This window comes from Oncorhynchus mykiss, chromosome 2, assembly GCF_057628025.1.
Source record: "Oncorhynchus mykiss isolate SJ-2025 chromosome 2, ASM5762802v1, whole genome shotgun sequence".
NCBI lineage: Eukaryota > Metazoa > Chordata > Actinopteri > Salmoniformes > Salmonidae > Oncorhynchus > Oncorhynchus mykiss.
Genome location: NC_143023.1, coordinates 8,450,695 through 8,467,385, shown reverse-complemented (window position 1 = coordinate 8,467,385; position 16,691 = coordinate 8,450,695). Strand labels below are relative to the sequence as shown.

Sequence of the window (16,691 nt, the reverse complement as noted above, 5' to 3'; positions counted from 1 at the left end):
ACTTCATCCGGGGCACAGGGCAGGGGTGTTTGTGGCCCCTTTCTCACAAATGGTGACCCTTTTCCTCCCCCGAACTTGAGTTCTGCAGCACGCAAAACGAGACTGACTGTGCAATCTGAAGAATGGGATACAACAAACGAGATACTTTAGCATGGTTTAAAACCCTTTTTAACCTATATGTAGTTAGCCTACGGGACTCATGCCATGCTCACAGAGAATACAACCATTAGGATTTTGCCATAAAGTTGTATTATTTAACGAACCATTTAATCATTCAATATTTCGTAGCCTACAAATTACACGCATTCCAACAATTCCAAGACATTACAGTCTCCATTTTACGCACAGGCCTAAGTTCTCACCTGGAGCCTTGTTTTGAGTCTCGTTTCATTGAACTTCATTGAATGCCATCTAGTCGTCTGGTGAGCACGCCGGCCGCAGCAGTCCCCACATGTCTGTTCTGACAATGGCAACTACACAGCCAACTGCAAAGTGCAATAAAACATGTCTGACTCGAGCTGATTTTGTTGGTTGGTGCTATATACCCTGAACTCTATTGTTGCATTTTAAAACACCAATGTCCGAACGTGTCCACTGATGCAGGTGATAGGAAAGAGAATGCATTACGCGCGTATGCTGCCATTCCATTCATGTATCGTACTCTCACTAGACTCTCAATAGTTTAGTTTATTATGAACCATAGTGTACTTTAGGCTATATGTGTATTAGAATATCCAAGAGATGTCCCATTTCCTGTAATGTTGGAAGCAATATTCATTTTTAGAGTGCCCCACAATAGAATTACAATCTGACGCTAGTCTTGCTATGCTACGGCCCTGCATCAAATTGTTTAGCCGTAAGAGATTGAGATTGAGACACGAGAGATTGTTTTGGTCAACAAGTGACAATTCTAACTTCGGATAGGCCTTATAGGAAATATAAACGGAAACTGATTCTGAATTTGCATAAAGCCTATCCATTTATATGCAGATAGAAATGGAAATGCGTACAAATATATTGATATATAGAAACGGAAATGCGTCCAAATATATTGATATATAGAAACGGAAATGCGTCCAAATATATTGATATATAGAAACGGAAATGCGTCCAAATATATTGATATATAGAAACGGAAATGCGTCCAAATATATTGATATATAGAAATGGAAATGCGTCCAAATATATTGATATATAGAAACGGAAATGCGTACAAATATATTGATATATAGAAACGGAAATGCGTACAAATATATTGATATAGCGCTAGATTGAGATGGGCTTTTGTATAATACAATTGTATTCTTCTTGCAGCCTTAGCCCACATGCTGTAGGCTAATATTACTACTAGCGTAATACATTAGTGGAAAATGCATAGTGGTTGTGGAAATATATTGACCCAGAGCCTTTTATGGCAAATAGAAGGCTCTGGGTTGTTCTGGTATAATTCATACACATTGTATTTTACCCATACACTTTACAATGCCTTGATGTGTCCACACAACAGCACATGCGCCTTATTGACCAATGTATGTTCCAGAGATAGAGAGAATATAACACATGAAAATCATATTCAGAAAGTATTAACACCAGGATTGTCGTTAATAACAAAGGTTATTCGCACATGCTGCCAACAAGGCCTTGATTTATCGTGACTTCAAAGGTGTGTGATATTAAATAATTTTCCAAATGTACAAGTAACCATACCAAATAATGTATTGGTATGATTACTTGTACATTTGGAAAATAATTTTATATCACACACTTGAATTAAGAAACGCATTCACTCATTGCAAGGCATCAGTTGAACAGACGTATCTGTCCAGTTCTGCCCCTGGTCACATGACTGGCGCTCTGAGGAATGGATGGAGAACAAACTGCACGTCAGCTTCACGTCTTAGAATTTGTTGCTCAACGGATCTGCTTCAAAGTGACTGGAGCCTAGCAGCACATAGGAACGATGCGAATGGAGGGTTGGTAGACTATTAGAGTAGGCTACAGGCTACGCAAGATCGAATCATTATGGATTTTGATGAGCGGGTCCCAGTTGGGTCTAATATGTATTTGCCCGGCAGCTGCACCTATTACGTCTCGGGAACAGACTTCTCAAGCCTCCCTCCTTTTTTGTCCCACCAGAGTCAGTCTTCTTGTCCCATGACATATTCCTACCCATCCTCAACTCTGCCACAGCTTCCGTCTGTCAGAGAGGTAGCTTTCAGGGACTATCATGGCATTGGTAGCTCCAGTAAATGGCACCACCATAGGGGCGGTATGTCACACTGCTACCCCACTGAGGACACGGTGCATAGGGACTGTCTATCAAGCTCGACCTCCTTGGGGGAAATATTCACGAGAAATAACTCCAGTGATGTCTATCACACCAGCAGCTCAAATTCTACATCAAGTCTCCAGGGCAGTGTGAGTAGGAATGGAGTGTTACCGCAAGCCTTTGATCAGTTTTTCGATACTGCTCAAGGGAGCGCAGACACCACACCAACAAGCGAACACTCCGTGGACAGAACTGCCACCAAACAACCTATAGTTCCGGTGACCGGTTCCGAAAAGTGCCGGGATAGAGAGGAGGGACCGCCGGGCGAGGTGAGCTGCAGCCCCGTGTCTTCTTCCGGCAACAATGAGGAGAAATATAGCGCCAGCGGTGAGTATAAAGACGACGTGCACCAGTTCTGTGAGAAAGTTTGCATCTAACGCGCTGCTATTAAGGCGTTTATATGCTGTTTTATAAGCGCGTAAGGTTTATTGTGGGGCTGTAGATCTACCCCAACAAAAACGTTGTTATAAACGACAAGATCACGTGCTTGGAACTGAAATTGGCCGTGAAAGACAGAGAATTTCCCATTCTAAAATATTCGAGCATTCTTTTTAGGCCTATTAGTTGTTCTAGACGCATAGCTTGGCTTACTTTTCATAACGTATCAAACGACTGCAACGACAACTTAATGAATTGATAGATTTATTGCAAAATTATATTTTTATACATTATAACTCAGGGACGTATTGAATATGTGCTGCATGGTCCCCCCTATAACCTGAATGGTATATTGTAATTATAGTAATATAATCTTAGTGATATAGTATAAGGGGATAGGGTAAATAATCTAAAAAATGCAATAGATTTAATTGATTATTTAATATTTTTAGCCAGGAGGATAGTCCACTCAGTAACAATTGCCACCCACTGTGCACAGACGTCAGTTCAACGTCTAGTTTTGATTTACATTTGGTTGAGTTGTCAACTAACGTGAATTCAACGTGAAAGCAACAAAACAATTCACCATGTCATTGGATTTAGGTTAGAAGTTGGGTGAAAAAGAATTCCCTTACGGTGATGACTTTTTGCAAATCCAATCAGTTTTTCATCATCATATTGAATGTTTTTGTTGTTGAAATGACGTGGAAACAACGTTGATTCAACCAGTTTTTGTACAGTGGGCACTGTTTTCCAGAGTCCTGGGATCCATCAAATCTATAAAAACATACCCATTACATAGAAAATGTGTAGAAAGCACAGCATACACCGTAGAATACATTAGGCTAGTATACACCGCGCTAGAAAGCGTTTACCACTGCGTTTTTGTAATGATGTTCCGTTTGGGAGGTGTTTGATGTTGTCCAGAGGTGTTATTATTAGGGCCATTGCTTTTTACCACCCGTCATTTCCATATACTGAACTCTAAGAAATGTCATGATTATGTTGCATAATGTACCCTAAATATGCATAGAAATGTTGGGATGTCATGCTTATTAAAAGCAAAACATGGCCAAAAACATGTATCCCGTTTCTACCTTAATTCAAGGCTTTCAGTTATAGTTTTTATGATAAAAAAAAAGCACAACTTATTTTGTTGTCAGTCTATTTAGACTCTTGTTTATAAACCTTTTGACACCATGTATGTATTTTTCCACGGAACGAAAGCAGCTTCCTATTTGATCTTTCTATCTGAATTGCAATTCTTCCTTTCAGGTGGACAGAGAACCCGTAAGAAGAGATGCCCATACACCAAATACCAAATCAGAGAATTGGAGAGGGAGTTCTTTTTCAGTGTTTACATCAACAAGGAGAAACGTCTTCAACTTTCGAGGATGCTCAATCTCACCGACCGCCAAGTTAAAATCTGGTTTCAAAACAGGAGGATGAAAGAGAAGAAACTGAACAGAGACCGTTTGCAGTATTATACCACGAACCCTATGCTGTAACACTGGCTGATGGATGTCGCCTCCCCTCAGACAAGGCATGCATGAAGCTCAATCGCTAATTTCAAGTTCGTTGGTCTGCAAATTCCTGATTACACCCCTCCCGTGATGGACAGACATTTGTAGATTTATTTGTCCATCATACTTAATTTGTTGAGAGTAATATCTAGTGTAATATTATTATTATTAGGCCTATTGGCCTATTTTAATTGTAGGTGATTTTCTTGTTGATCTTTTGATCTTGCTATTTGTTGTTATGAAAGTGCGGTGCCACCAAAACAGAACATATATATCTGGTCGAATCCTAACTTGCGTAAAGGTCACATTTTCGAGCAAATTATTTAATTGGCATCAATGCATAATGCATGAATTACACGAACGTTAGATTTACGCGCGCCCATTTCATATCAAATTCGACATTTAACGATGTAACATATTTAACAACCTGTATCTTTACATGTATTATATATATATACCTACAAAGGGTACATACCTTTTCCATGACGACAAGGCATGATTTATCCCAAACTTTGTTGGTTGTTTGTTGTCGCCATTACACACGCACAGAAGGACTAGGCTATAGTTTAAAATAGGACTGTTATTTATGCATTGATTGCCATTGTTTTTGTTCTCGTGAAATATTCTAAATACAAAGGTTATATTGTAAAATTGTTCAATCATCCCTGATACTTGAAAGTGTTCGTTTTGTTTAAGTTCTCAATGTCGTGACATATCAGCTATTTTCCTGCGTTTTTGGCAAGAGAAAAGCTGCTCCACAATACATTGAGCTATTGGGACATTTTAGTTCTTTGTCTTCATTTTTGAGCCAATTCAAATGTTCCTCGGTGTAAATAGCCTACGAAGGATTTTGGAATGATTAGGCCCTATATAGGCTTAGCCTATTTCACACACCCTATTTCACACACCCTACCTTTCCGCTTGTTTTCTTAGTTTATTTTCTAAATTGGATGAATGGGTCTATACGTCTCGAGAAAATATCTCCTTGTATGATTCTCGACATAAAACCTGGCTGCGTGGGTCATATCAGATGTATGATGTATTTGACTTTACATTGCCCCCATGGGCCGAAATGGGATCCTATGCCTTTAATGTTAAATATCCATTACGGAAGTTCCACCCAAAAGGTTGTCTAGCACGTTATTTTATTCAACTTTATGTACCATGCTAAACCATCTATCACCGGACGACTTTTATATACAATCAACGTCTGGAGTTTAAATGTCCCGCGTTTATGTTTATTGTTTCAAAAATAATACTAGGCCTATAAAAAGAGAATGTATAGCCTACTTTAAATAAATAAAGCAAAATACTTAAGGTAGCCTATATTTAAAATAAACTTGATCAGTTGTTGTTTTATTATATTGCCAAATGTTGACATTAGACCTACTGATTGTGTATTAGGCCTATGTGTAAAATTGGCTCACGTTTGTCAATATTTCGGTTAATGTCTTATAGTTCAAAGCCTATGGGCGTTCATGAATAGTGGGCTAGTGAAAACACCAATTAAAAGTGATAGCAGCATGAAGCTAGTGTAGATGGCCGGCTGCAGCCAGTCCGGGTGATGATGGTCTTGGGCCGTGCATCCTGTCCGGTCAGGCTAACCGGAATGCCGCCTTTACGGACACATCCTCCCTGTTGCTGCAGCAACTTGGCCATAAAACGCGTCTTCGTCTGGAACATTTGTACAATTGGAGTGTAGTGCAATAAACCGTCTGAGACCAAGGTTATTAACTGTGACTAAGGGCTTTAAAAACAACGGCTGCCTGCCTGGGAGCATTGAAAGCTTGTGTTCGCGGACTTTTCCTGCTTCATTTGTCTCAGCAGCTCAGCGTGCACGGGCAGGAATATATTCAGGGTGGAATCTGCAGTTCGAACGTGGTTGTTTGTTTGTTCCACTGGGAGGCGCTGCTCGGATCAATGTCATGGATCAATGCCGTGGATGTGGACGGAACTCTGGCCGAGACTCTACTTCCCATGCATCAAACATCCAAAGATTGACAGACTCATTACATTACAGGGTTTCATTGTTCAGGTAATTATCCCGATGTGTGTACAATTGTTACATATTCTCTTATTTTTATCGAAATATATTTAAAAATGCTCGAAATGGGAAAACAAATACATGTGTGGTCTATTTTTTATTGGCAAAAGGGGATAAAGTGAGGTGTTTTTGTAAGGAGCCTTTCCATCCTGCTAGAAAATGATATATAAAGCTGGTTTATCGCTGAAATCCACATTATTGGAAATATAATATTAGATGACACAATATATTAGAACCAATGTATTCCGTGTGGGAGAGGATGACTGAATAGGCCTACCTACCGTTACACAGCACATAATATAATATACAGTATAACCAATATGCTAAACGGAAAATAGCTGTATACATCCGCCTTATCCTGTCTAGAGATGTCTATGGCGTTTTTCTGGAAAAATAACACGAACTATTCGAATGGTTCTTATTTGAGTCATTATTACCATAGTTTACCAAATACGAAACGTGAGATTATAAAATGTGTTTGGTTTGTGTGTGTGTTGGGAAGGGGAACATTCTAGCTGACTATCCCATAGCTACCGGAGGGCTTTTTAGTCTCCAGTGAAAAATAAAATAGCTGTTAGCGGATGTAGTAAAGTACCACATTACGCACGAGGGGCGCAGGCATATTTTTTTGTCCGGTTGCAAGAATAACTTGGAACAGAAGAAACATTGTTAACATGATTTTATTAGCCGCTATGAGGAGACATGCATTAAATGATTTTAAGTATGATTATAACTTAATAATAACTTAAAGTACCACTGGCTAGAGGTAAATAAATAGGCTGTTGAAATTATTATACGCACGTCATGAGACTAGTACCCACTCAAATCAATGGTTTAGGCTATTCATTTTTACAAATTAATTTCTAAATCGGATAAAACCCCAAATAAGTCGCACCATATAGTGTTTTTGGTGTCAGAACAATAACGTAATATAACCGTGGTAATTATAGTAACAAACATAGCAAGGATGATCTTTTTCCCAACTGCATGGGGGAATAATAAAGGCAGTGGTATTTATAACGGCTGTGGTTAGAACCACATAACACAGCTAGGCTTATTGCTATGATTTACATAGGCCTAATCGATTTCTATTCAATTTGGGGATATGAGTCTGAGGATATTGTTTTCAATTGATTCTTAAGGAAATACATGGGATCCCACCGAAATTGGTTCTGGCGGTGTATAAAATAATCGAAACGTGCCGAGTTGTACACTTGTAAAATGCATTACGCACCAATTACGCACAAGCTATTTCATAACAAATGCACATGTATTTGATAAATAACGTGTTTGTAACGTGTTTGTTTCAGATTATATTTCCCATTATGTTAACAAGATAGGTAAACAATCTTTGCCACGGCCTATTTTGTTTCTGACTTAACCAGCAGCAAATTAGAAAACTCATTTTGTTCTACTACTATACTCTGGCTTCATGTAGGCCCATTAGCCTTTATATTGTCAAGGCTGTTGATGATTGTTTTCGCATGTAAAATGATCTGTAATTGGTAACTAAGGGACATTAACTAATAGTCAAATAGATATTTTGTCACAATGTTCTGTGAACTTGAATAGAGCAATGTTTTGACGCTTCCTGGAGAGGAAAGTGTAACGAGCTTTCCACTAAACTGTTTTCAAGGTCTGCAGACATCTGCAGTTATTTGCACTGTCCCTTCACATGTAAATAGTTATTTGTGCATGATTATATCTTCCCCCCTCTCGTGTGCGTGTGTGTGTGTGCGCGCGTGCGTGTCTGTGAAAGGGTGCCTGAGGTCAATGTTTACAACGTAGATTATCGTAAAAGGTAATGCAGCCCATGTCATGTCACCTCTACTATCTATCCACCATTTTAGGTTGAACTGAAAGCTTTTAATACACCACTTACCTTTACTTTTTCATTTATTATATTAAATCTTTAAACAAAATGAATATGGCATATTGGCATTACGTGCTTTCAATGGGAGGAGTCTCTCTTCTTGTGTTTTAATTGGCTGTCAGCTAAAGCGCAGAGAAGTGTGAGTATCTGTAATTATATTCAGCATGTTTTGCACAAGAAATGTCAGCCAGAAAGGGCTATCCTCATCCTCCGTCAAATTATACACCAACGATGTCATGCTCTGACAACCAAAGTGGAAACTCGTTTTTAGTAGACTCCTTAATCCACGGACGAACCGAGAGCGGTGCCTCATACTACCAAAGTAACGGCGTGTATTTGTCACCAGGCTCGGAGTACTCCTATGGACTACCCAACCGCGCTTTTTTCTCTGGGCTCAGTAAACGCAACGAGAGCAATTCTCAAACTATGGTACCCTCATCTGGCCCATATTCACATATTCAAGGGATGGAAACATGGCTAGAGACTTCGAGATCTTGTCGAGTAGATCAGCCGAACAACCAGCAGCAAATTGCTCATTGTTCATTCTCTCCAAGCATCAAAGAGGAGAATGCGTATTGCCTGTATGAATCAGAGAAGTGTCTTAAAAGGTCAACAACGACGGAAGACATTTCCTATTCCCGGTTAACACCGGGATCATGCCCGGTTACAAACAGCACCGTGCCTGTTCCCGGTTACTTCCGTCTGTCTCAGACATATACCTCTTCAAGGGTTTATCAAGACGTTCCGCGGAACCCACAGCCTACTCAGTTCGCTCTACAACGTCCGGCCCGTTTCGACACCTCACCGCCATCTCCTACCCCGGTGGCGGATACAGGCAGGAGGGAGAGTGAAGCACTGCCTGACCCACCGCCATGTGCTCCGGATGAGGACACCCGGGCATCGTCTGTAGATGGTTTGTCCTCCCCCGAACCCACCGAGAGCTGTGCGGAAAGTCCAGTCAAACCCTTTAAAGGTGAGTACTGCTCTAAATCCAAAAAATGACGTTTATGACAATGGGATCTTGATGGGTGTACATGGAGGGAGTGTAGTGTCAATGCCCCCGAGTCAGTGTAGATGTGCCTTGGCGTTAACCTTGGTTTTTAGAGGCATATCCTACTGCTGTATCGATTATATTGTGGACATGAAAACTTCCCATATGTGGGTTATATGCGCAGCGGCAAAGGTATGTCTTTGTGGGGTTTGACAGAGTGGCCACGAGCTGGGATTTCCTCCAGTGTTTTTATGTTATTTTATGACGAGGAGCAGCAAGGCCAATCCTGTCCAGTACATCTGTCTAATACAACGCGTTGATGTCCTCAGTCTTCCCCCTAAACCGTCAACTGCAGCCATAATTTCAGCAGACTATGAGTTACTTTTATGTCTTAATAAAGGCGCATTAATACATTGAAATATAATTAAGTGAATCTTGAGCACAACGTGGATGTAATAGCGTAGGTGTTTGGATAGATGCAAAATATGTGCATACAACGGGCATTGTGTGTGTGTGTCTACATTAACTTCGTATTACTGCCAAATAAACTCATGGGCTCAGGATGGCTATTTAAAGATAATTTTAGACAAATCATTTTTTATTTTGATAGGTATTAGGTCAGTGTTTGTCTATAGATGCAAACATCTTATGGAATTGCATTATTTCTGTGTACAATAATTACAATTATTACAATTACTATAAAGTTACATCAGTGCAGTTGCATGAAGAAAAAATATGTTGCCCGCAATAATTTCTCTTTCAATATCTTTCTACAGGAGATGGAACATCTGAAACCAAAGCTAACTGGCTGACAGCGAAGAGTGGCCGGAAAAAGCGTTGTCCCTACACCAAGCACCAGACTCTTGAGCTAGAGAAAGAATTTCTCTTCAATATGTACTTGACTCGTGAGCGTCGCCTGGAGATCAGCCGCAGCGTCCACCTGACAGACAGGCAAGTCAAAATCTGGTTCCAAAACCGAAGAATGAAACTGAAAAAAATGAGTCGGGAAAACAGGAGCTATCGGGAGCTAGCGAACAACTTCAGTTTTTCGTGAGACATTCGTGCCGTATTTGGCGCCCTCCTCCATCAATGGCCAGAGCGCCTTCCTTTGAGAAACCCTGTCGTGTGAATATGACCGTGTAGGTTAGGGCTACAATTGCTAACTTATTGATATGTCGTTTTGTTGTCATTTTACTTGATTACGTCTCTGTTTTGTTTTGTCGTGGTTATGTATTTATACTGTCATAACATATGGTTGCTCCCTTTATGTATATACCAACAGTTAATATAGACATGGAACGAATTAAGTGTTTCAGAGCTGCACAATATCGGCATTCGTGGTACATAATACATGTATATAGCCACCTTGAGTGACGCATTGACATCTGTGCATGCTGGAATAGCTCTTGGGGAAATGTTGTAACCTGTAGCAATATAGGCCTACGTTACGTCATGGCTAAAGAGCCTCGATGGATTTGATATTTAATATCTGCACATTTTGCTGGTATTATAGCCATATATACTAAAAGCATCACACAATAACTATTTTGTAAAGGGTTTTATTTATACACAAGAAACGTATCTGAGACTTGTAAATATTGTTTACAGTTTGCCTTCTCGTATTTTTATTCATATTTTTATTGTTCTCTCCAAACCGTTTTAATAATATTGTCATTGCTTTGTCTATAGAGAGACTATACTGTGAAATGAATTGATATGTTGTCTGTTGGCCTCACTAAGTAAGTCAATAAAAACATGGCACGTTTTTACCTTGCATTGGAATGTTTCAGTCCAGAGATCATCTCTCCTGTATAGAATGTAATCGTTCATACCCACGAGAGGAATAGCCTGGTGGTGGGACCCCCTCTTTATTCCACGAGCTTCCATTTGTTCCGTTGCGGGTTGGTTTTACAGTAAAGACAAAAAGAACATCAGTTTCCTCTTTTGTGTGACGCTGATGCCCTTAATTTCAAATAGGAATCATTGCCTGAGCCATAGCCATGATGCAAGCACTACACTTGTTGTCTAGTACTCCCTGGAAAATAGTGGCATGTGTTACTGAGTGAACTCTCCTGGCTAAATAGATACAAATGAAATGACCATTGTGAAGTTTTATGGTCAAAGACACTCCATCGGGATAGCTCTTGTTTACTGCAGGGTGTACTGGTTAGATGATGGCAAAATGACCCGGAAAACAACATGGTTTTCTCAAGGACATTACTGGCGGTAGTTTGGTTCATCATCATATGCTCTCTAGGAAAGGACACTACGTCTGTCGACATGTGGAGCGTTGTGAAATATGCACGCAATAAGACACACCATTTGGACTGTATCTTTTCAGGTGTGCAAATGTTGTGTTATGCGTAAAACACGTGTAAACATTGAGAAATGCTAGAATTTTGACCATCTAATTACAATTACGCATAGAATGAGAGTGAATTATAGGATCCCTATGATTTCGACTGTATCTGTTACAGTTTTGCGAACGAAATGAATGCGTAAAATAAATGCTTGTACACTATATATATATTTATTTAGGAGGAGAGAGGGCTGTTGAGGGGTTCAGGTAGTTTCGTGTTGTTAGGCTGTATTTTCCCCCACCACACGAAACTGCCTTAATTGCCTCAGTAAAAACTCTTGCGTTTCACAGAACACTCCAAATCGTCTCTGGCAACAGAGCTGTGCCCCGAAGGAAGTAGGCTACATTTACTGAGTAGCCTAGTCGTGTGTAGAATATTCTATAACAATTCCGATGCATTTGTTTAAGTCATGTGTCTGCGGAAATGTATTGTCTCTCATGTCGACATTAGGCTATTATAAGCATGCATACAGTGCAGCGGAAACAGGCTACAGATTTCGCGCCAACCTGTGACTTGCAAAGCACAAAAACATCTCGTAGTCTGCATGTTTTAAACGTTATGTTTATTGTGGTACAGCGTGATATATGTAGAATTCAATACAATTCCAATGCAAGAACCCCCCAAATGTAGCCCATTCCCCGATTTCAACTGCCCCCTTAGTCACTTTATCCTGGCGCCGGGTCTGATATATATAACAGAAAGAAAAAACGATTTCAACTGCCCCCTTAGTCACTTTATCCTGGCGCCGGGTCTGATATATATAACAGAAAAAAAACGAACAAAAAATCAAGACCGCAAAGGAAATTTTGTTCCTCACATATATCGCCATATCTATTCAAAACAACAACAAAAGACGAGCAATAGACGCGGCCTTTAGCCTTTATGTCTCAGAGGGAGAGATAGCGAGTTGGCTTGAGGGAGAGGAAGGACTGCAAGGCCTCGGTTATGATCATTGCAGTCTGGCCAAAGCCTCGTGCGCTGCTGCAGCGTTCCCAGTGGCACACATTCGAAGTGCCGGATGCGTCTGCTGCGCCACACAATGGACACAAAGCATGGATTTTTATTGGCGATATTTAGCCCAGACAGCCAGGTTGTAACCTAAAGAAAAACAACTAAATAGCCCCCGTGATAAAAACAGACTGCTATAGCACCTAACGTTTTTTCTCTCTCCCCACTTTGATAGCTAAAAGCGCCGCGCAGACCGTCCTAGTGTTCACTCATTGGTCCATAAATAGTAAGGGTCTGTTATGGTTTTACACACTAACACAACGGGATCTTTCTCCATAATCTATTGACACTTGGATTTGTTGACGCTACTATGTAGAAGTATTGTATTTTTATTTCTGAACACTAATTCGATGGTAGAATACACATAGCTTGTTCCTCGTGTACCCATATTGCGTCAATGGCTGTATATGCCTGTGTTTTTCAGTCTTAAATATAAATAATGAGTCTTAGTCTTACTATCAAATAATAGCCTATGTGAGGTATGCATTTTTAGATTCGGTCTTAACTTTTTCGAATCGATTTGGGACAATAATTTGGTAAGTAAGATCTAATTCATTCGTTCGAATTAATAATACACACTATGATAAAAAATAATTAAAAATGTATGACTGAAAAGCCCTTTCAATGGGAGTTAGCCATTGGAGATTCTCTACTGAACATTATTTTTAGTCCAGGACTATGGTTCAATCTGTGTCCGGGAAACCGGCCCTTGGTGTGTTTCTCCTGTAGGGTCACATAGGTCTACATATATAAGGTTTTACATGTCATTTAAATGTTCATATCCCAGAGCAATGGAGACAGTATCACTCAAATATTTACTGTTTTAGTTGTCCTTATTTAAGTCCACCAAAATCGAATAATCTCAAGCCATTTGAAGAGAGCATTACTCGGATGATAATCGAAATATCAGGTTTGAATAACACATGTAATAGCCTAATAACAATGAAAATTATGTACACCACAGCAGATATGGTAACCTATAGGTTTGGCTGTGACTTTATTATGAATACATCAGATGGCATATAATGGCAAATATGATGAATATGGCAAATGTCAACTCACACTCACATCAGCGTACCTATAGTATATAGGTCTATTAACTCACAGGTCTACTATTTTTAAATGTGGGTGTGTATTTGGCCAAATAATATTGCTGCATGTCTTTTCCTATTTAATAAGTAGCCTATATAACGATATCGCCAATCTAATGCTATAAATTATTTGGAATAACCTCGGAGTTTTTGCCCTTATAGGCTTATAGGCAATCATGGACTGAATTATGTTGATAGATACTGGATAATTTATTGAATAAATTCATTCTATAGAATTCCACATTTTAGATCGGTGGTGAGAGTTCTTATAAGGAAATGAATGTGACTTATTCTGCGCGTAGTAACGACTACACGTCACAGTGGATATATAGCTCCTTACTACTTTGCTGCATTCCTTTCTTTTTTTAAGGAGGCTAGAAAAACATGCTATACTCTCTCACTTTCTAGACTTATATAAAACATAGCAACGTATATCAACGTTAAAGTCTCATTTCAAAACAAAAATCATAAACCTTACTGCTTGTATAAAATGATATAGGCATATGACTTTGCTATTAAAAATATAACGGAGGAAAATGGTGACCATTTAGCTAGTTGAGTTGACTGATTTATTATTTATTGTTCTGTCCCACGGTCACGTGTCTGCGGCACCCAATCCAATCCCGGCCAAGGTTCAATTTATTGAACGAATGTGGTGGTTCTTGGTGCAGCGAATAGTATCATGATCCTGTTTTTCTAAATATATCACCGTGGAAGTTTGGTTGCCTTTGGCTTTGTGTATTTGTTGTCATGTCGACATTAGGCACGCTTAGTTACTATGCAGACTCTCATCTTCCCCGCGACCAAGGGGATATTATGGCACACACATACTCAAGCGGACCAGGGGTGGAACAGGCGAGCCAGCCGATGCTAACTGAATATGGCGGTCCGGAATCTTGCCCTTTGCAGACGAAATCTTCTATTTTCAGTGCGTCTTGGAGTCCCATTTCTGCTCATCAGCCTCCGAGCAGCGCATCTATAACACACCAGCCATATTTACACCACCATTGTCCAACAGGAGATACCGATGGGATGTTTATGCGTTCCTGGGCGTTGGAACCGGTTTCTACGTCGATATGTTTAACGGGATTATCGTCAAATATTAACTATGATATCAAACCCGAGCCGCTGATAGGAAATGGGGACTGCACAACGCTGGAAACGCACACACCTCTTGTGTCCGACATTGACAACGGACCGTTCCGCGCAGAGAAGGATACGATCGCGTGTGATGCCATTTTCTCCAAACCCAACGAAGAGAGCAGCACCTCAACCGTAGAGGAAAAGAGGGAGAGGGAGATCAACACAAGTAAGCACGGCATCTTTCATTTGGATTCATGCGTAATGGTGATCATGATCTCATATGTGTCTAGATCTTTGGAATTAATTAATGTTGAATTAAGCAGGAATCTAGAAATATAAGGTCAGAGACTGACGTTAATACATTATTTATGATATAATATAGGCCTTCTGTAAAGGTTGAGTTTACGTCAAACTATTGTATCCATTATTTGATAACGAATGGATCATATTGCGCCAAAGCAGTACCACTGACCGACAGTAGCAAAACTCTCTCCCCTCCTCGATCTAGTTTGTAACCTACTGTGAAAGATAATATGATTTTGCTATTTGGATTATGACTAAACTATACCAGTTCATTTCTCACTGTTATGGGCAGTAGACTAGGCCTTAGGGTCAGAAGGCCGAAACGAGCACATAAACGGCGGACTGTATTAGCTACTGCATGTTGGCTATTTCAGCAAGACACTGTCTGCTGTTGTTCGTCATCCACAGTTTGTAATACCAGTCTGACTCTTGTGGAAAACACTATTTCTCATGAGCTCTGTCTCGCTTTTGTCGAACCCTCTTTCAGATGACCCATCCTCCAACTGGCTTCATGCAAAATCCACCAGAAAAAAGCGCTGTCCATACTCTAAGCATCAGATTCTCGAACTGGAGAAGGAGTTTCTGTTTAACATGTATCTCCCCCGCGACCGTAGATACGAAGTAGCGAGAGTTCTTAATCTGACTGAGAGACAAATTAAAATCTGGTTCCAGAACCGCCGGATGAAGATGAAGAAAGGGAATAAGGACCGTCGAAAGACGTGTTAAAAAGGCGAGCAGTGCGGGCCCTGTAGACCCGTAGAATAAACTGTGAATAGTTACAATTGGTGGACTTTCAGGAAACGAAGGTATTTCTGGAGAATAGTTGCCAATCTATCTACATTTTGCTTGATCTATAGTCTATGTTGTGTTCTGTAGGGCTGTTGTGTTGTTGTCGTTGTAAAATCTGTCGGCTCGTTTTCTTCCTAGAGTGTTCTCTGTTTGACAATGCTTATTTGTTTGATTGGTACTTTGATGTTATCTCAATAACTTGGATGTAATTGGTAAATCATTTCATTAATGCACACAGATTACTGTTAGACATTGTCTAATGTTCGTTGCATGAAATGTTTCATGAATTGATTCTGTGTTTTTTTTCACCCAGAGTTTAGTCTATGTTATTGGCCTAATCATGTTTATGCGTTGACTACCTGAATGTGTTTCAACTACCTGTCAGACTATTTATTTATTTATAGTTGTTTTTTTGCCGAAAGAAACATGTTTAGACGGTGTGATATATTTTTTTTAATTGCTGGGATAAAAATCCTTAACAGTTTTGTCTATGGAATTAGGACAACACTGTGCACACGCAAAATACCTCAATGTCAGAGTATTTCGATTCTAAAAGTCGTTTGTATGAAATATCAAATAAAATGTCAAATTATTTTGTGCGTCGTAATCCATATTTTTTGTTTGGAAATCAGATCATGAATTGTTACTAAGATTCTAATTGTTGATAAATGTCCAACATCTGACAATATATCTGTATTTATTTCCTTTTATCCAAAACATAACAACTATAGTTGCTACAGCACTTAATCTTATTCAGTTATAATTTTCATTTAAAAAGGCAACCATATTTTTTATGTATAGGTCTATGCCTGATATAAATGTTGCGTATGATAAACTATCACAAGATGAATAGGCCTATTTATTAAAACATTAAACATATCCCTACTCAATATTTACAGAACATGTTATTTATTTAGTA

The 16,691-nt window shown here is 39.6% G+C and overlaps 3 protein-coding genes across 3 annotated transcripts; all 3 read left to right on the top strand.

Moving 5' to 3' along the window:
* The first annotated feature begins 1,847 nt into the window (after positions 1–1,847).
* On the top strand, positions 1,848–5,066 carry LOC149984812 (homeobox protein Hox-A11b-like). Its single transcript, XM_090187285.1, has 2 exons — positions 1,848–2,656; positions 3,983–5,066. Exons 1-2 carry the CDS (start codon positions 2,023–2,025, stop codon positions 4,213–4,215), a joined length of 867 nt encoding a protein of 288 aa, XP_090043411.1. The 5' UTR covers positions 1,848–2,022; the 3' UTR covers positions 4,216–5,066.
* Positions 5,067–5,194: 128 nt separating this feature from the next.
* Positions 5,195–10,904, top strand: LOC149984811 (homeobox protein Hox-A10b-like). The gene is made up of 2 exons (XM_090187271.1): positions 5,195–9,120; positions 9,915–10,904. The coding sequence occupies exons 1-2, from the start codon at positions 8,328–8,330 to the stop codon at positions 10,190–10,192; spliced, it is 1,071 nt and encodes a 356-aa protein (XP_090043397.1). The 5' UTR covers positions 5,195–8,327; the 3' UTR covers positions 10,193–10,904.
* Positions 10,905–14,219: 3,315 nt separating this feature from the next.
* LOC110506263 (homeobox protein Hox-A9b) lies at positions 14,220–16,365 on the top strand. The gene is made up of 2 exons (XM_021585700.3): positions 14,220–14,906; positions 15,471–16,365. The coding sequence occupies exons 1-2, from the start codon at positions 14,348–14,350 to the stop codon at positions 15,707–15,709; spliced, it is 798 nt and encodes a 265-aa protein (XP_021441375.1). The 5' UTR covers positions 14,220–14,347; the 3' UTR covers positions 15,710–16,365.
* The last annotated feature ends 326 nt before the right edge of the window (positions 16,366–16,691 follow it).

Bases quoted from the DNA above. Each gene is read 5' to 3' on its own strand.
- LOC149984812 (XM_090187285.1), top strand. From the start codon at position 2,023: ATGGATTTTGATGAGCGGGTCCCAGTTGGGTCTAATATGTATTTGCCC. The intron at 2,657-3,982 runs GTGAGTATAAAG...TCTTCCTTTCAG, and splicing joins GGAGAAATATAGCGCCAGCG to GTGGACAGAGAACCCGTAAG.
- LOC149984811 (XM_090187271.1), top strand. From the start codon at position 8,328: ATGTCAGCCAGAAAGGGCTATCCTCATCCTCCGTCAAATTATACACCA. The intron at 9,121-9,914 runs GTGAGTACTGCT...ATCTTTCTACAG, and splicing joins TCCAGTCAAACCCTTTAAAG to GAGATGGAACATCTGAAACC.
- LOC110506263 (XM_021585700.3), top strand. From the start codon at position 14,348: ATGTCGACATTAGGCACGCTTAGTTACTATGCAGACTCTCATCTTCCC. The intron at 14,907-15,470 runs GTAAGCACGGCA...ACCCTCTTTCAG, and splicing joins GGAGAGGGAGATCAACACAA to ATGACCCATCCTCCAACTGG.